This window comes from Corylus avellana, chromosome ca1 (assembly GCF_901000735.1).
Source record: "Corylus avellana chromosome ca1, CavTom2PMs-1.0".
Classification (NCBI taxonomy): domain Eukaryota; kingdom Viridiplantae; phylum Streptophyta; class Magnoliopsida; order Fagales; family Betulaceae; genus Corylus; species Corylus avellana.
In genome coordinates this window covers 16,199,917-16,221,027 of record NC_081541.1, presented here as the reverse complement: position 1 = coordinate 16,221,027, position 21,111 = coordinate 16,199,917, and the positions used below count along the sequence as shown (strand labels likewise).

At 35.6% G+C, this 21,111-nt stretch overlaps 1 protein-coding gene across 4 annotated transcripts in view; it reads right to left on the bottom strand.

Moving 5' to 3' along the window:
* The window catches only part of LOC132174791 (uncharacterized), a 74,913-nt gene that overhangs the window by 13,075 nt on the left and 40,727 nt on the right, over window positions 1-21,111 (bottom strand). For 2 of the 4 annotated variants that reach the window (XM_059586488.1, XM_059586473.1), the window contains exons 7-14: window positions 20,586-20,639; window positions 15,410-15,537; window positions 15,258-15,326; window positions 14,795-14,880; window positions 13,578-13,687; window positions 9,057-9,107; window positions 8,236-8,294; window positions 7,081-7,125 (exon numbers count right to left, since the gene is read on the bottom strand). In XM_059586488.1, the coding sequence (XP_059442471.1) occupies window positions 7,081-7,125; window positions 8,236-8,294; window positions 9,057-9,107; window positions 13,578-13,687; window positions 14,795-14,880; window positions 15,258-15,326; window positions 15,410-15,537; window positions 20,586-20,639 (602 nt within the window). The remainder of the gene's footprint in view (window positions 1-7,080; window positions 7,126-8,235; window positions 8,295-9,056; window positions 9,108-13,577; window positions 13,688-14,794; window positions 14,881-15,257; window positions 15,327-15,409; window positions 15,538-20,585; window positions 20,640-21,111) is intronic. The other 2 variants (XM_059586480.1, XM_059586497.1) reach the window with 2 other exon arrangements.

Sequence of the window (21,111 nt, the reverse complement as noted above, 5' to 3'; positions counted from 1 at the left end):
GAATGGTGACGTCTCATGACAAAATTACATAGTGAGCTTGACAGGCTTCCTCCCAAGAACGTCATGAAGTCGTCATGATGCCCTCATGATGAAAACTCACAGAACATGATTAGTTTTTACACAATAAGGTAAATTTCTAAAGCTTGACATTGTTCATTATATGCTACAGAAATGAGGGTATTATAAAAAACAAGTTCCAAAGGCATCTTCCGTTCATATCGATTTGGCTAATTCATTGATTTAATCCGGCATTAATTGATTTAATTTAGCATATAACTTGTTGGATCCCTTCCAAAAGACGGATTTCAAGGTCAAATCTTTTTTTCATATGCTCAGCCCCTACGGGCTCTTGTTTCCCTTTGAAGAGAATTTGGAGAAACAAGCCTCTTTCGAGAGTGGCTTTCTTTGTTTGGACAGCAAAGTTAGGAAAGATTTTGACTCTAGATAACCCTAGAAAGAAGCACGCAATAGTGGATTGATGTTGCATGTGCAAGAGGGCGGAGAATCCATCAAACACCTTCTGCTCCACTGTGAAGTAGCTAGAGATTTGTGGGTATCAGTTTTTCATCTTTTTGAGATAGGGTGGCATGCCCCAATGATTGGTCGAGTTGTTAGTTAGTTGGAGAGGCCAGTTTGGTAGCCACCATGTTATAGAAGCCTGAAGGATGGTTCCTCTATATTTGAAGTGGTGCATTTGGAGAGAACACGATGCTAAAAATTTTGAAGATTGTAAGAGAACGTTGATAGTGTTAAAAGCTATGTTCTTCAAAACTCTATGGGTGGATGGCTGCTCTTCACAACTCTCACTTTTCTAATTTTCCCCAAAAAATTTATTTGTGCTCTTCCTCTACTTTTTAATTGAGTGTCTATCTTGTATACTCTTTGTGTACTTAGATTGCGTCATTTACAACATAAATGACAACTTATTAAAAGAAAAAAAATCTTCCCATAAAAGCCTGTATCTAGTCTAGCTGAGCCATGGTTTACAACATAAATGACAACTTCACTCAAGGACCACACACCTGTATTTTTCACCAGAAAAGCAAGATCTATATCATCTATGGAAACAATAAAGTGAAGAGAAATGTAGTACAAAATAATTAAATTACATACCAGACCGGTATGGGGAAAAGGAACTAATAACTATGGAGCTATGTAACCAATCTCAAACTAGCCCAAAGAGCAAATTAAGCAGGAATGGCATTTTGTTGGGGGGCTGAGCTAGAAGTTAGATTTGGTGAGAGATTCACGCCCCTTAAGTGAGCGAGGTAAACTGTCAAGCCTATTTAGTAAAGAAAAAAATCTGCAATAATCTTTTGCTTTAAAATTAACTGTGGACTTTTTTAAGGATAAGTTACATATGCAAACAACGAGTCTTGAACCTACAACCTCACTCTCCGCCTTGTTCTTACAAGGGGAAAAGATGCCATTTGAGCTAGAGCTCATATACAAAAATTTACTTTGAACTTTGCAAAACTCATCCTTAAAGTTCTCAGTTAACTCATACAAAATTGGTCACTGAGTGCTTTCAGCTAAATATTAAAAGATCAATGAGCCTTGGGCCTGTAGTCTTGAACTCTGAAATAGGCCATAACCTTTAAACGCTCAAGGAAGCCCCCCACTTCTTTTTTTTTGTTTGGGGGGGTGGGGGAGGAGAGAAAGAGAGCTATCATGTTTTAAACAGTAATGTAATTGTGGATTATTTGTTTTATGTAAGAACGTATATACACACTTGAGGGATCCTGAAGTAATATTCATAGCTTGCACATATTATGGTGCATGCAAAAGCAATGACTTAATCGTCTTTCATGACAAATGAACTCTAATAAGAAGTTAAAAGGTTTCCATATCCTTTATCTTCAGTCCTTCCTAATATGAATTACATTATCCAACTTATTTATAAAATGTTTTATGTACAACACTTTTTTTTTGCAAGATAAATGAAAAAAAAAAAAAAAAAAAACTTGTGACAATGCATGCAATACGACGGTATACTTCCATAATGGGTCAATCTCAAGATAATCCGTTGGCACTAATCAAGGATGAATAGAGTGTTCCCATGCAAGAAATGGGGGATTAATGAGAGAATTTTTCTGATGACCACATAATGTTAATTGAGAATGTTATTTAGAAATCTTTCAATAAAATCATTCCAAGGGCTCAAAATTAAGATGGACAATGAAAAGGAAAGAAGATAAAGGTGAATCAAGTTCAAGAAACATAGCAAATTATACATTACGAGAACTTGTTCAATGATGTTGGGTGTGGTTATGTGTATTTTTGATATAGGACAATATTTACCTTTATTTTCGGTAAAAACGAAAATAAAGAAAATATCAAAAATAATATTGGAACAGCGCCCCTTGATCCGAATTTTACTCGTTCTCAAACAATGGAAGTATAAAAGGAAAGATTGCCACGATTCCTTTTGATTATCAATTTTATATTAGGACTTTATTTCCTTTCTTTAATAGGGTTAGATTTGCTTTAATTATTTTCATTTCCTTATTAGGATTAGGTTTACTATTGCTACTAGGATTAGGTTTACTATTACTGCTAGGATTAGGTTTACTTTCTCTGCAAGTATTTTTCTTCTATAAATAGGCTAGCTTATTACGTAAAACTAACTCATTGAATTATTATCAAATCAGAGAAGTTTCTCTTAAATACTCTTTTTTTTTTTTTTTGATAAGTAATAAGAAGTTTTATTAAAAAGCGTATAGGCGCCCCAAGGTACACTGGGAGTATACAATAGGATCACCTAACTAGAAGGAGAAAAACGAAGAAGAAAATCATCATAACTAATCGAAACAGGAGAGACATGCGCAACGGTCCAAAGGTACAAAGTTTGGAAGCAAGAGGCTAAAATGTCTTCCCAAGTCCCCTCCACATCCTCAAAGCACCTATTATTCCTTTCCCTCCATAGACACCAAAAAAAGCACGTAGGCACCATTTTCCACACCGCGGCACTCTCCCTCCTCCCCGAAGACCACCAACAAGCGAGAAAATCCGAAACCCTCTTCGGCATCACCCAAGACAACCCAAACCGCCCGAAGAAGGTGCTCCACAAAGTATAAGCTACCTCGCAATGAAGGAGAAGATGATCCACCGTCTCCTCGGACTTCTTGCACATACAACACCTATTTGTCACAATCACCCGTCGCTTTCTAAGATTGTCCAAGGTCAAAATTTTTCCCAACGCCGCCGACCACACAAAAAAACTCGCCCTCAGAGGAGCTTGGGTATGCCACACACTCTTCCACGGAAATCCTCCCCCAACAGGACTCGCCAAGGCGGCGTACAGGAGCTTGACCTCGAATCGGCCTCTTTTGAAAGAATTCCACCACAACCTATCTTCACACCCTCGCCTCACTTGAGCAGCATGTAACACCTGGAAAAAAGAAGCCAACACCTCCACCTCCCAATCATGCGCTTCTCTAGAAAAGCTCACATTCCACTGGTTAGTGCCTCCCAGCACCTCTAGATGCTCCGCCACTGAAGCATCCTTAGCGCAGGCAATGCTAAATAAACCTGGAAAGGCATGCTTAAGAGCCAAATCACCACACCACAGATCGTGCCAAAAGCGCACCTTAGACCCCTCCCCAACCTGAAATCGAGTAAACCTTTGGAAATTGGCCCACCCCATCCTAATGTTCTTCCATAACCCCACCCCCAGAGGACCCCCCGGCTCCAAGGAACACCACCCTCCCCAAAGACTACCAAATTTCGCATTCACTACAGCCCTCCACCAAGAATCTCTTTCTAACCCATAACGCCACAACCACTTCCCTAAGAGGGCGCGATTGAAGACCCTAAGGTTCCTGATACCCAAACCTCCCTCCTTCATCGGAGTGCAAACCTTCGCCCACCCCACCAGGTGGAACTTGAACTCATCGCCTAGACCTCCCCATAAAAAGTCCCGCTGCAACTTCTCGATCCTCATTGCAACACTACCTGGAATGGGAAAGAGTGACAAATAGTACGTCGGCAAGTTGACGAGAGTACTCTTGATAAGGGTTATTCTCCCCCCCTTAGACAGATAAGATCTTTTCCACCCGGCCAACCGACGTTCTATCTTCTCTTAAATACTCTGTGGAGTTTTATTTTTCTTTTACTCTGTAGGCTTTTTTTTTTATCTTTTTGGGTAGAAGGCGAAGACACTTCTCCTTGCAGAATCAAAGACGCTGCTCTTTGATTAGTTACCTTAATCTTCCGCTACGCCAGTTGGTATCAAAGTAGGCTTTATCCTGATCATGGCCAATCAGTGCAACGGTGGCAAACTTCTCCAACAATGCCGCTTGTGGGGGAGGGACTCTTTCGAGAGCCAAATTCATGGAGTATCCGAGCCGGCGTTATCCGGATTCAATGGCCAACTTATACTACAACAACTTCTATAACAACGCCGTTTGTGAGAGAGATGTTTCAAGATCCAACTATCAGCAATACATCAAGCGAAAAGAGGCTCCTTTGATGGCCAAATTCCAAGAGCTCCGGCAGACTGCATAGATGATGCAACAGGAGATCCGCCAGTTGAGGGAGACGTTTGAACGCATGCAGATGGGTTTCTTTTGGAATCATAGAAACATTGATGTAAGTCACATTCGACCTGTTCGTAACTATATTCATAAATCTCCAAATAGGTACTCCGCCTATGAAGAGAATATTAATTATGGTGGAAAGGATGTGGATGTTGTTAAATTGGTTGAAAAAGTGGATTTGCCGTCAGATAAACAATTTGTGCAGCAACAACTATTTGTTCCAACGACTATACCAGTGGAAGAACAACTATCACCTCCTCCACCACAGGTGCAACTCATCACGATCACCACAAAAATTGACGATTATTTTAAAGAAAACGATGAAGTTGAAGATGATGTCCAAGAAGAAATCGTTGGAGGAATTTTTGTGAAAATAGGCGAAAAGGAAAAATCGTGTCTTGATTCTATCTATGTAGATTTCTCCAAGTACTTTTCTTTAGAGGAGCTGCATGTGCCATGTCCCAAAGAAAACTCAAGGACGCGTTTTTTTCAAGTGGGGGTGTCTGATGTAGGACGATATTTACCGTTATTTTCGGTAAAAACGAAAATAAAGAAAATATCAAAAATAATATTGGAGCAACGCCCCTTGATTAGAATTTTACTCGTTCTCAAACAATGGAAGTACAAAAGGAAAGATTACCACGATTCCCGCTGAGTAGGATTAGGTTTACTATTGCTACTAGGATTAAGTTTACTTTCTTTACAAGTATTTCTCTTCTATAAATATGCTAGCTTATTATGTAAAACTAACTCATTGAATTGTTATCAAATCAGAGAAGTTTCTCTCAAATACTCTGCGGGCTTATTTTTATCTTTTTGGGTAGAAGACGAAGACGCTTCTCCTTGCAGAATCAAAGACACTGCTCTTTGGTTAGTTACCTTAGTTTTCCGCTACGTCAATTTTGTTAGAGGTAGTGCTCTAAAACCCAATTTGTTTTCTGTGATATTTCCTTGGATGATAAAATTGTTTATTTTCAGAGATAAATTAGAACAATGGGCATATCTTTATATACATGTGTGTGACATTTATGAATATGTAGTCCTTAAGTTGCATTTAATATGGTTTAGGTACGTTAATGAGATTATCACACAAAAGATCTAAGCCATAATAACTTGTGATTTATAAACCCTAGTTCATAGTCGGAGATGCAATTTGGCATTCCTTTTGATAAGACTATAACATATCAATCATAGTGATATCTTGATCATGGACGTGAAGACTTTTGATTGATATGTTGGTGTGGTTACAATACTAAACTGGACCATGTGAGCTTTTATTTTATAAACTATTGTCAGTTGAATAACTTAAACTCACGAATTCTTATAACACTGGCTCTTAATCTTAAGAGGAATGTGAACTCAAATATAAAGTGTAGGTGACTTCGATATATTTAGGAGTAAGATCCTATACAGTCAAAATATCGGTATGTTGGGTGGACATATGTAGCATTGTGAGAACAAAACTCCTCAAGATGGAATCTATAATAATTTTGATTGAAATCAAAGAGATGTAAAATATCCTTAATTGGAATAGATCATTCTAAATCTCGGGCTTGAATACTTTAGTAAGGAGTTACTAAAATTAAATGTACTCAATGAAATGTGATTTCAAAAGTATGAGAATAATCAAGAGATTAAATCGAGGACTCAAAGATTAAGAGATAGTGAAATAAAGTGACAATAAATTTATTTTGACTTTAATTTCACAATGGATACTTCATAGAATGGTCAAATCCAATTATAAGAAGTCAAGGGAGTTCATGATTAACCAAAATAAATACTAGAGTACAACTGTAACGTTTTAGTAAACAAGTTGCAATTAAAGGTAACCTAGAACAAGCCATGAGATGACAAATGTCTTAGGCTCATAGGAGCAAGTTTTTTTTTTAGGTCCCTCCTTAAGCTAATAATTACCCCTTTGGGCTTGACCTAATTGCACAAGGAGTAGAACTCCTAGTAGGCATGTGAATTGGTGTTGGTGTAAGGCTTGGTTTCCAAGTCCTATTCTAACTAGGATTCACATGTCTATTTAAAGGATCTTGTCTATGAGAGCCCACACTCTTTAGTCACAAATCATAATTGAGGAGAAGATCCAAGAGGTGTTGAGAACAAATCCTAGATCCAAAGGCCATCCCAAATCCGTTATTAAAGTTCCACACACCAAGGTACGCAATTTCTTCAAGAATATAGTTGTTGTTTTTGTGCTTTGAAAAACCCCTCTTGGGTATTGTCTGCTACTATTTATGTGTTTGATTCACATATATGTTCCCAAAAAGTTTATGTCAAACTTATCAAGCCTTCAAATCCTGAATAAAGGGTGAAAGAAACTCTTTCAATTTAGCATATCAAAAACCATTATTGGGTTCCTATTATTTTCTCCAGATTCAGTGTGAAAACTAGTGAAATTGTCATCTTTTCCAATGTGATCATTAAGGAAATAAGTGCCTTATCCACCGAGAATCATCATTTTCAGTAGAACAAACTCCTGCACAAAATATATATCTTAAGAAAAGTTACAATAGTAAAGGCTAACAAAATATACCAAGTTCTTGCTTAAGACAGCCTGCTCAGCATTTGTAATCAAGGCCTACAAAGATAAAGGCGAATTTAGACTGAGTACTACTTGACAACATACTGTAAATATGCAAGAATACAAGGCATATGCAGAATACAACTTCGAAGGAAAAAAAATGAAAAAGTGTATGCATGGAAAAGAGAATATTTATATAGCCAGGATATATACTTTCATTATTATATTTGGGCCACATTCAACTAAGAAAGGATATTGACGTACGTATTCATTAAGAGAACCTTAACTAAAAAGATTATCATCTTCACAAAAGCGACTTACAATCAGGAGGCTTGTTAAAACAATTATATGTAGTAATTTTGTTCTGGATAGAAGAGGAAGAAAATGCTGAAGTGCATTCTCTTGGCAGTGATAAAATTATGAAGAGATAGGATCTAAGTAATGCTAACCTTCATGGCCACATATCTTTCTCGATAATAAATGGACAACCTTTAAGGGAAAAGAGTACATATGATCTACATAATCCCTATAGCATGGCCACATATATCTTTCTGGATACAAAATGGAAAACCTTTGTCTCGTGCACAAACAGGACACTGGACATCCCCTCTCCCTGTCATTACCATGCACAATAGCCCGTGGCATAAACTAGCGGTGGAACCAGCATCATCAGCATTAAGTCTAACTACCCTACTCCCCGCACAACCAAAATGAAAAATTAACCAGTTTTGTTTTCTTTTATTATCCTTTTCATATCATCAACTACCAATTTAGCTAATCTTATAGTAAATTACCTATAACCAAAAAAAAAAAAGGAGAAACTAAATTTAACACCCCCACCATTGTATTTGCAATGCCCCACTACCACGCCTAAAATGACAAAAAATAAAAGAGAACCTATGATAAAAAATAAAAACAAAAAAACAAAAAAAAAGGGCTAAAAAATTCAGAAAAAACAAAAAAGAAATCCAATTTTTTTTTTTTCTTTTCTAAATTGTCATTTTTTCATTTTTTATTTATCTTAGGGTATTTTTGTCATTTTAGGCAACAAAAAAGCTTTGCATGCCCAGATCACTCAGTCTCACCCACCAAAATACTAGATGACTTATATATAAATAAAGTTACTGACATTGGATTCACGGGATCATTGCAACTGACTAGTACTACCTTTCTGATACGTTCTGGTTCAACTTGATCAACACATTGCAGCAAATTTTCTAATGTACCTGCCATTAGAAGCGAGGATATCTTAGTGATCAGAATTCAGAATTAAGAACGTTCTAGGACCAGAAGCAAAAGTAATTGAAAAGGGAACAAGTTAGAACATAATGAAAGACCGAACACCTGGGATTATTATGTTCAATGAGTTTGAACAATTGAGAAATACAATTTTAGAAGACTTTTATTTCTGGCAGGAGCTTAGGTGAAATCAGCAGCCAATAATTTAAGCTTAAAATTAATTAACATTTAACAAAATGCATGAAAGGGTTGATACCAGTAGTATTTAATGCTTCACTGGAAGGCAAGAAACAAGCGTCCAGGATAAGCATACTCCTTTCTGCTTGCATAGATTATGTATATTCTTTCATCAATAGCTGTAGGTAGTGAGGGAGAAACATCTGGGGATTGACACTTTTATGAACCTTGACCTTCTAGAATCTCATGTAGTAGAGTCTAGACAGGAAAAATCTGCTTTTCCTTGATTTGACTTACAGTAGAGGAAGTATGCTTTTAGTTAGGCAGGAACAATACATTAGGTCATTTGGTCACTGTCTGTTACCAGTTGGTCCTCGAGGCTTTGAAACTAAAATAAAATGAAAACCACTTGGTAAAAAAAAAACTAGTTTGCAAACATGCTAGATCTACATCCACTTTTGCAAATGTTGAAGCATTACTTCACCTACTTCATCAAATAATGATATAATTCACGCATTATACACTTGGTTTTCATATTTTCAAAAGAAATATAAGATGTGATATTAACGTACCATATTTAGTGATCAGATGGACTGCATGAACATTTCCAATTCCTTCGACTCCTGTAATTATAATATATTGATGTATCAAGCTCTGAAATTTCACACTCAATTAAATATCAGAAACAAGAAAAGAACGAAAAGAATATTTGTCTAGAAGTTATAAAATGGCTTCCATTCCAAGGATTCTAATAATTGTTTTCCTCAGCTCATTCAGACCAAGTGCCAAATGGAGACTAAGTATTTACCCAGATCATTTATTGAAAAAAAAAATGACCACTAAATTTCAAATTTGAAGGAATTCAACCTTCACGGTATATTTAAGTAGTACATCAAATTAAAGTCAGGAAAAACGAAGCATGACTGCATGAGCCCTTTCAGGAGCACCACTTCAAAGCAATGCAATAGAAAATGGTTTACCACATTTAATTAACCCAGTATCAAAGTTATTACCCTTTTTATTTCTCGTCTCAATCACAATGGTGGAGAATTGGGGCCTCTTTTGTACCCATATTTTCCAAGAAATATCGAATTCAATTTCCTTCATAAAGGGTTTTCCACTCCCTATAGCAAGGGGAAAAAGAAAATTCCTTCAAAGTATAATCACTATAAAATATGTAAATCCAATTTTCAAAATGGCTTCCTTGATCAAGAAACAAAACGTATCAAAATTTCTTTTATTTTGTTTTATTTAGTAATATTATCTTCTATACTTGAACTACAAGTGTCAATTCCATGTTTTAACCAATTTCACACTATCACGAGTTAAAACCAGTCATGGGTTTGATAAGAACATGATTGAAAAAATCTGTGTAATTCTTCTGTAGTTCTGTGTACATCCTGTGCACATGACATTTCCGCTTTTTCTAACAAAATTTTCTTTAATTATCAACAAAAAAAAAAATGGAAGAACCCACGCCAATGACCTTAACTTAAAAGGACACCCCACCCCACCCCCCAAAAAACAAAAACCTGATAAGAACAAGGTGGAAGATATGAACAAAAACCTGATAAGAACAAGGTGGAAGATATGGTCGAGTCGAAGACCCGGGTATATGTAACTTACAAAAAAAAAAAAAAAAGAATTAAAAGAACCCACCTCTTTATCTTCAGGTTCTAGACTAAGGGCTCATTTCGTTCGCGGAATGCGTATTCCATTAGAAAAGAGAATAGTTATTACCAGGAATAAAAGAGAATGAAATGGAATAACTATTCATATTCCTTAATTTGGTAACAAGAAACATGTTCTAATTGGAATTTAATCAAAATTACTAAAAGCCCAATGCTATTTATTATTATTATTATTATTATTTTTTCAATTCATATTGAAAATAAAAAAAAAAAATTAAAATAAAATAAAATAAAGTGGGTTGCCTCTTCTGTGGGTGGCCAACCACCCATTTATTTATTTTTTTATGTTTTTGGCTTCTATTTTCTTTTTCAAGTTTAAAATAAAATAAAAAATACTACAGGTGTTTTTTAAAATAAGATAAAGCCAACGTCTCACAAGAAATGTGGAGTCTCACCACATAAAAGAGCAGTCACAATTCAGAAGAAAGAAAACATATTTCTTAATAGGGGAAAACGCACTTTACCCCCCTAAAGTTTCATGGGTTTTTCAATTTGAACCCCAAAGTTTAAAAATTGGCAATGTACCCCCTCTGAAGTTTCAAAAAGTTTCAATTTAAACCTCCCGTTAATATTTTCCGTCTAAATGGATGGAACTCGTCCCACGTGTACCTCACGTGACATATTAAGCTATTTTCTTCCAAATTCGCCCTCACTGCTAAACGACCCGTTTTGCTCATTTCTGGGTACCTCAACTCCTCTCCCTCTCCTCCAAAAACTGAGCATTCAATCCTTCTTGACGAATTGGGTAGCAGAATAAATGGAACACCAAATTGCAAGGCCTCGGTCACCAAACCCTAGCCATAGTGAGTCAAGAAACCCCCAACCGATTCATACTGAACTAACTGAACGTTCTTGTAGGTATCGAATTCGACCCTAAACCCTAAAACGCCGTCTAAGCTCATGTTGTTGTCTACAGCACTGAACTTGCCGCCGAACTCGTCCAACAATGGCCTAACGTTGTCTTGAGGCTTTACCGGATATAGGAGTAAAAGGAAAACACAGAGAGACGTGATTGTTTCTACCATGAGAGCCAAAAAGGAGTTCAGCTCTGTGAGGTTGTGAAAACTTAGGGGATTCAATCATTTTACTATGGCGGGTAAGCGGACATCAAAAAACAGGGATGCAAGAAAAAATTCGTACAACCCGTTTACCAATTTTTTAGCAAGGGATTATGGGCTTGAAAATTTTGATCAAATTGTGACAAAAGTGTACCCCAACAATCAAACGCACATTGCAAAGAACGAAGTTGATGAGTCTGTTAATGGGGTTTCTAGTTTGGAAAATGCAGAAGAACCAGATCAAAAGAGGTTTAAACCCGATGAGAAAAGAAATGAGAAAATCTCCAAAGATTCTTGCTCGGGTAGATACATTTATGTTCATCATCTTCCTCGCAGGTTCAATGAAGACATGCTCAGGCATTGCCGGTCACTTAGTAATTGGACTAATATGTGTCTTTTTACGGCAAACATGGGTCTTGATCCCTCCCTTGCAGATTCTAAGAGGGTATTCTCAAAGACTAGTTGGTTTGCGACAAACCAATTCGTCAAGAAGGATTGAATTGAATGATCGGTTTTTGGAGGAGAGTGAGGTACGAGTTGAGGTACCCAGAAATGAGCAAAACAGGTCGTTTAGTAGTGAGGGCAAAATTGGAAGAAAATAGCTAATATGTCACGTGAGGTGCACGTGGGACAAGTTTCATCCATTTAGACGAAAAATATCAACAGAGGGTTTAAATTGAAATTTTTTGAAACTTCAAGGGTGTACATTGCCAATTTTTAAACTTTGGGGTTCAAATTGAAAAACTTCTGAAACTTAAGGGGGGGTAAAGTGCATTTTCCCCTTTTTAATATTATAATTTGTTTCCATAAGAGTACAAAGAGCATTTAAGTAGACACTGAAAATAAACCCTAACCCTAATTTGATGACTTTAGGCCAAGCCCATTATTGAATTGTAAAATAACACTGTAAACAATCACTTGAAACATAAATTAAATACTAATAAAGACCTAAATAAAATAAAACACCTAATGATGCAGGAACAAATAGTTAATTAGGTGTTTTCTTTTAGGGTTATTTCTCATTTTAATACCTAGGTTTGCCCCGACTTTATTTTTTTCCCACCTAGGTTTTAATTCATATCACAAATGGTATGACTTATGGGTAAATACCGATTTAGTACCTCCGTCACCATTCCGTCAAACAAACTAACAGACTGACATGTGTACTAACAAAAACATGCCATGTGTCCTAACAAAAAAAAAAAAAAAATCAAAACTTCAAAAAATATATATATATATATATATATATATATATATATATATAATAGAATGTGGGAACACAAAACTTTTCTTTATTTTACTGGATTTTAATTTTTTTGTTGGGACTACCTTGGCACTAGACCAGGACGCATTATTAGGTCATTAATTTGATTGACGAGGAGATAACAGAAAGGCACTAAGTAGCTTATTTATAAATGAAATAGAGGCCTCATCTGATATTAAAACCTAGATGAGAAAAAATAAAGTCGTGTAAACCTAGGTAGTAGGTACTAAAAAGGTAATTAACCATTTTTATTTTATTTAGGTCTTTATTAGTATTTAATTTATGTTTTAAGTAATTGTTTAGAGTGTTATTTTACAATTCAATAAGGTTCGGCCCAAAGTCATCAGATTAGGGTTAGGGTTTATTTTAAGTGTCTATTTAAACGCTCTTTGTACTCTTATGGTGACAAATTATAATATTAAAAAATATGTTTTCTTTCTTCTGAATTGTGACTACTGTTTTATGTGATGAGACTCCACATTCCTTGTGAGACACCAACTTTATCTGGTTGCTGAGACACCAATCCTTTATCTTTATTTTGTTCTTGATTCATCCTGCGTCAACGCCAATCCTCTATCTTAATTTTGTTCTTGATTCGTTCTACGTCAATTTGATATTAGAGCTTTCATACCAAATTGACAGAGCAAATCAAGAACAAAAATAAAAATAAAAGATTAGCGTCTCACCAACCAGATAAATCTAGAGTCTTACAAGGAATGTGGAGTCTCACCACATAAAAGAACAGTCACAACTCTCATAGAAGAAAACATTTTTTTCTTCAATATCATCATTTGTCTCCATAAGAGTACAAATAGCATTTAAATAGACACTGAAAATAAACCCTAACCCTAACTTGATGACTTTGGGCCAAGCCCATTATTGAATTGTAAAATAACACTGGAAACAATTACTTAAAACATACATAAATTAAATACTGATAAACTAATAAAGACCTAAATAAAATAAAATATCGAATTAACTATTTCTTCTTTCATCACAAAGATAATAAAAAAATTATTAAAAGTTTCAAATTAGAGGAGGTGGCTCGATAATAATTTACAAAGAGAATCACAAAATAACCTGGAATGTTGTCGGACTTGTCCCCCACAAGTGAAATCACATCAACAAATTGAAAAGGTTTCAAAGCTCCATATTTTTCAGCAAAATCCTCCATTCCAAATGAAACCATCCTGAGTAAGCAAACCATGTAAGTTATGACCCAAATCCTTTGAAGCAAAGAATATAATTAGAAGAATTAGGTTGAGCAGAAAGCACAATGCACTCACGCATAAAAAGAATGGAATCAAAACAAAAAAAAATGAATACTTCTAATTAACTTTCATTCTCCATAGTTATTCATCAGTTCTTTTTCATCGTACTTTTAAATATTTCATGTGATTTGTCAAACAAATAAATAAAATATACATTTTAAAATGAACAAACTGTTAAATCCCCACTGAACTGAAAGCTTAAATTATAATAAATTATGAATTTAATCATTTAATTAATATTCTTTTTTTTTTTTTTGATAAGTATAATTAATATTCTAACACTCTTCCACACTATTCACTTAGACATCTGCTTGGCTAACTCCATTAGTGATTAGTTTTTATGAGTTTCTTATTCTTTTATCTCCCTTCTAACTAGGTGCTCTCTTTATATACTCCCTGTGTAATAAGGTTACGCTCCTCTGTGATTTTGATTTATGCAACATTACTTATCAAAAAAAATATATATATCATTTATTCAAAAAATTTAAGCCGATAAGAAATGATGAATTTAGTTATATAATTTCACAAAAAAAAAAATATATATTCATTTTAAAATGAGCAAACAAGCATATTTGCATATACAATCCATAGTACCTCTATAGTAATTGTTGATGCTTCCGAATTGTACAAATAGATACTTCAATTTTGGAATTATTTAAAATTGTCAAAACTTGGTAATAAGTTATTAAAATTGGTTTCAAATTACAAATAGTGTGAACACTAAATGCATAAGATTCCGTATCGTTTTGTGTAGGTTATATTACCAAGTATGTATATGCATATTGTTAGAAGCTTCTATACAACATTACAAAAATGTATACTAATAGCCATTATTAATCCTGAAGATCATAAAACAACAAGAAGTATCAAGTGCCACACAACTTATAGGACTGGAAAAAAGAAAAGAATACAAAATACTAAAGGACGTGTGTAAAAATTTACTACCCAGAAATGGGAAGATTCCAAGTAATAAGATTAACAGACAATAGCACTACAAAAATGTGGACATATATTTGTCACACTTACTCAAAGCCACGGGGAGCAATTCGTAGAAGACGTAATGAAGGAGATAGGATCTGGAAAAAGTCTTTGTCTGGGGACACAACTCGTACCTGTCACAAAGACAACGCAATCAATAGCGACTTAAAGAATTAGACATATGATATACTTCAGCAAAGAAATATTTAGGCCATTTTGTTGCTTATCACTTCAAACTGCTACTCCCCATCATAACATTGTAAACTAGGATTATAATATTTCCAATTGCTTTTAACTCACAGCCAAAGTATTTCATTTTGTTTCCTTGATGACAGGTGGGACACTTCATAACAAACCTAACTAGGAATTTTACTTCTTGGTCCAAAAAAAAAAAAATTGTTCTCAACAAATTATCAACCTCAGACAAATCAAAACAGTTACTACAGGACGAATATTATTAATGTTTTAAGAAACTTTTCCATGTTTATCAAATATAGCTTCATATTATCACCTTGTACCCATCATCAACACTCCTTGCCGCCAATGTTCCAATCACATCATCAGCTTCTACACCAGGTACCTGCCTTTGAGTAAACCCATGATCAATAGCCACAACTTATTAGGGTCAAGTAGCTGTATATATCTGTAATACACAGCTATTACCTCAATGACGTTTATGGACATAGCCTTGATTGATGCTTTCAAGTATTGAAGTCCTTGAACAATAGTGTCAGGTGTAGGAGGACGGTTGCTCTTGTAAGCGGGATATAAAGTGTGGCGAAAGTTCAGGCCTTCAAAAAAATGAAATCAAAAGTGAACAAAAAGAACATAAAATATACATGTCAGTTCTAAGAGGAGCTTACATACACAGATATATTTCCTAGGCAGCCCTGGTTAGAATTGTAAATTTTAAAACTAAATCAATATTAAACACCACAATTGCCATTACATTACGGAATAAATTTATTCAACTAAATTCACTAGAAGGAGAACAGAAGGGAAGTAAAAAATACACAGATAAACCATAGCCAATCAATTTAACAAAATCTATTACCCTTGTCAAGATTATTGTATTTCAAAAAAGAGAAGCTATATATATATATATATATATATATGAACAAACACAATATTCTGTACTGTAGAACCTCACCATAAAACAACTCATAAGAACACCTCACCACCTTCTAGAATAGGGACATTTGTCCCTTTCTTATAAATATCATATAAGCTCCAACTTGAAACAAAGGAACTATTATTGACACAAAGACTTTGTAAGCAACACTGCTAGTTGGTCTTCAAGCTAAAATACCACCAAACTGGTAGAGAAGCAAGAAGAACTAGCCAAAAATACCACAAAACTGGCTGGAAAACCGTTGAACTGGCCAAAAAACAAACTAAACCGCCTAGAGAACATGGAACCAAATTAAATATTACCAAAACAGCAGAAAACTTCACTATATCAGCCAAAAAATGAACTGAACTAGCTGTAGCAACGCTGAACCGATCAAAATGAACCTGTACCGGCCACAACACCACTTAAACGAGTCAAAGAAGAACAAAACTGGCCAAAACCTATCAAAACTGACATCAGCCAAAAACAGCGCCAGCAACTACCAAAACCGGCTGAACAGAACCAGAAACCACCAAACTGACTGAAGATGAAGAAAAACACCAACACCGGTTGAAACTCCCTGAAAAACACCAACACCAGTCAAAACTCGCTAGAAAATACCAAAACCACTGGAAAAACACCAAATCCAGTCAAACCTCACCAGAGAACACAAACACCAGCCAAATTTCTGCTGCTGGATGCTACTTCCTGCCGAATTGGCGGAAATAACCACTATTGTAGTAGTACTTCTTGCCAAAAGGATGGAAAGCGCTAAGTCTGTTTACGAATCAACGAATGGCGGGGCAACGTCAATTCATGTCACTCCCTCTGGATGGTACTTCATACCGAATTGGCGGGAATAACCACAATTGTAGTAGTACTTCTTGACAAAAGGATGGAAAGTGCTATGTATGGATTTACGAATCAGCAAATGGCGGGTCGATGTTGATTCATGTCACTCCCTCTGGTGGGGTTCTCCCAAAATCTCGCTATATGATAAAAACAACGAGAATCTATTCTGTATTCGGTAGAGAATAGCGGCAGAGCTATCTATCTAGCCTCAGCTCAGCGATTAGAAGCAAGATTCCATCAGCTATTACATAGCCTTGCTGTTTTATTTTCCAGAAACTAAAGGAGCAAGATCTACCTACAAAATATCCAATCTAAGACCTTCTTTTTCCTTCCTTATCTACGAGAACTTTAGGAAAGCTTGGAAATTTGTTGCTATCTGATACAATAATGAATCATTGGTTTAACTGAATAACTAAATAAATAGATAGACCTTTCTCTTCGCCTCTCATGTCAATGGATTACATTATTAAAGCTAACACTCACCCCTATCTCTAAGGGGACGAAGCACTTCACTCGCAAGGGAATGGGATTCATACACTTGCATTCCTGCAAGTACTACAAAAAGGCCCGATCAAACTTACTTAGGCAGAATTTCATGTTTCACGCCCTAATAGAGGTCTGAAACAAGCCCTTGCGTTAAGTTGAGTCGGGCTTTACGCTTTTCGTGCAACTATCAAAGCTAGAGCGCATGCCCAGGCAACAGAATCGCCTTTATTCCGAAGGTCTAGCAAGTTACTTTTTTTTCAAAGGCGGTTCTTTTCTTTCCCCGGACCGATGACTCCCCTGTTCAGTGCTACTAACTATTATAGGACGATAGTCCTTTTCACTAGTAGGGGCTCCTTTCTTCAAGCTCCGCCCAACTAGTTGATTGTTGGTTTTATTCCTCACTATCGTATAGGTGAACTTGGTTCTGTTCAATTCTTAGGGAGAAGAAGGATCCACTGGGATGAATGGGAAGACTGGACTAAATAAAAAAATAAAAATCGATGCTAGGTTCACTTGGATTCGGCTTGACCCAGGTAGAATCTGGGTTGACCCGATTTTAAGAACAAACCTGGTTATGAGACAAGCCCACGTTGACTTGGCCAGACTGGGCTGCACTTGAGTGTGCTGGCTTGAAAATAAAACTAGAATAAAATGACATGGAAAAAAATTAAACCGAGCCAAGAGATATTCCTATTCCAGAGTGGGAATAGTGTGCACTTGTAACCAAACACCAGCCTTTATCTTCGAGTCCTGCCAGAGAATCTATACTGGCAACCAAACGACTCCGACAACCACCACAGCACAAACAGACAGCTCTGGGGAAGAAATCTATGTAAAATGAAAACCACTAAGGGGATGACAACCACCCAGTCACCAAAAACCACTGCAGGAAATCGACAGAGTTCATGGTGCATCACCGTTAATGCAGCTCAACTACCAACAGTGAATAAGATACCGTGTTCTGTCACCAAAGATTCATATTAGTAAATCAAATTATCAAGGATCACGTGTGTGATTGCAACATGAAGATCGTTGAAGTATGAAGTCCAATGGTGTTAGGAGTATTTTGTTATCATGTGTCTTTAGCTTTTAGTTGCTTTATTTATTGGTTATTCTATTCAAAATCCAACAGATGTTGCTTTGATCGAATCCAACTCTGTTTATTTTATTTACTTTAATGTAGGTATGTCTAATAAGTTGGTAGCCTTGTAAAAAGGTGATGTAACGTAGTGATTATTTATCAATGAATGAAGTATTTTATTAAAGCTCACTGTTGAGACAAAATTTATCTTTTTGAAGTGTGACTCATCTTTCTTTTAGTGGTAAGATTCTACCACATCTATTGCTGACTAGTGAGACTCTGTGGTATGCCATTTTTAGTCGCTTTGGGATGACTTGGGTGATGCCTAGACGGGTATTTGATTTGCTAGCCTGTTGGGAGGCGGATGAGTGTTGTGGTGTAGAAGATGGTGCCTACGTGTCTTTTTTGGGGTTTATGACAGGAAATGAACAATAGGTGCTTTGAGGACATGGAGAGGTCTTTGGAAGACATTTTCTCCTCTTATTTTTACACTTTGTATCTTTGGACTGTGACACATCTGTCCCCGTTGTTGATTAGTTATGATGATTTCTTTGCTTGCTTTTCTTTTTCTAGTTAAGTGATCCTTTTGTATACTCCATATGTACCTTGGGGCGCCTTACGCTTTTAATAGGACTGGTTATTACTTATAAAAAAAATAAAATAAAATAAAAAGGCTTTCTATTTGTTATTATGTTCACAGTCCAACAAATGTTGCTCTGTTCAAATTCAGCTCTGTTTATGTTATTTACATTAATGTAAGTTTGTCTAACAAGCTAGTAGCCTTCTTAAAGGTTATGTAACTTGCTGATTATTTATCAATGAATGAAGTATTTTATTAAAGCTCAGTATTGAGACGAAATTTCTCTTTTTGAAGTCTGACTCATCTTTCTTTTAATGGTGAGATTCTACCACATCTATTGTTGACTAGTGAGACTCTGTTCAACATGGAATCTATCTATCTTCTCTTGTTCTTCTTTTGTCCGATGTCATCACCCCTACAATCATGGTTGATTGCCAATACAACACATAAACGACAAATCATAAACAACAAAAGACTGCCATGACAGCAACCAAGCACGGAAACCCAACACAATCCGTGACAAATTTTTTTTCCAATCACCCCACCCAGCTGACCACCATATTGATAGAATATGGTCATCTCCATTTCAAGTAAAATAGAGAAAAATCCTTTCATAATCCAAATTTTGTTTCGATACATCTAACAGTGTCTATGGTACTACATCATTTAAAAATTTTAAATGACATAGCACCATGTACACCATATGGCAATATATTTATATACCATTAGATCTACGAAATCTAATCTAGAATATAAAATGATTTATCTCCATTTTACTCGAAATAAAGAGGATCCTGATCCATGGAGAATATCCTGATCCCATATAGATGGCCAAACAAGGGGGTGGCATATTTAAATTTAATGGCTTTGACACCATGTCAATGTTAGTGTATTTCACAAAAGAGAGGTCGGGATTTTTGGCCTCATTATTCATTAATAGTGTTAAAATATTAATTAAATGATTAAATTTACATGTTTCTATTAGCTTAAACTTTTTGAACAAGTGGTAGTTTAACATGGTATCAGAGCCAGAGGTCCTAAGTTCGAACCATGATTCACCCCATTTAAATTATCGCGAGTTGAGTCTCACCTATTAAAAAGAGAGTTTGAGCCCACACGTGAAGGAAAGTACAAAATATTGATTAAATGATTAAATTTACCTCTTTCTATTAACTTAAGCTTTTGAGACAAGTGGTGGTTTATCAAAAAGAAAGATACCCCCCCCCACACACACACACACACACAACAGAGCAGTGACCAGATAGTGAAGGTTAAAATTGCCACACACACACATATATAACAAAGCAGATAGTGAGATACAGTATACAAATAGCAAAATGTAAGTCACATGTCTTGTCACGTATTCACAACGTCATCAAAATTGAAAAGGGGACAAATAGAATGGGTCAAATTGAAAAGGGGCAGCCAAAATTCAAAATTGCAAAGTTTAAGGTTAAAATTGCCAAAATAAAAAATAAAAAATTTAGGACCAAATAGAAACTCCCCCTCTGAAGTCGAAGTGTAAAAATGTAGTTTACCCTATATTTCATAAACACAGAATATTCCCTTTTTATACTATAATCTCTAACAATCCACATGAGGGTCACCCATATTTTCAACTCAATCATTGTCCTTTTCGCTTTTCTAAATGAGATTATGATATCCTACTTTCTATAGATTGACGTATATTTTCAACTCAATCATGTAAAACAAAAAAAGTAAAACATACCTTTCGCCTTAACACTTTCTTTGCATGAATTATAGGTATGACCAAATGGAATTCCTGAAAAACAAGGTTTGTCCTATCAAAATTCTGCTTGAACGAACAGCTTCACATAAAGTTTTTGACAACCCATATAAATTAGCCGCTGTTTGGGGAAAGGGTACACAAAAGTCAATAACCAACTTTGAAAATCTTAACCTGAGATACAACCTCGATATCAACTACTAACAACACAAGCACCCAAGCGAAGTTTCAGACTCATTAAGAAGATTACACCCATTCATTGGTCGCAATAAAAGAATCGTTTTGAATAAGACTATACTCATTAGGCAAGTTTGGTAATAAGACCTCCCGGCCTTCCTAGCCTTTAACAACCTAAAATGTAAAAATAATAATTTTAAATTACCAATTGTCTCAAAAGCTCAAGCTAATTAAAAATTCTTAATTTAATCATTCAAATGATATTCCAGCACTCCCCCTTATTAGATGTGGTCTTAAACTCTTCATCTATAAATGAGACCTAATACATAGA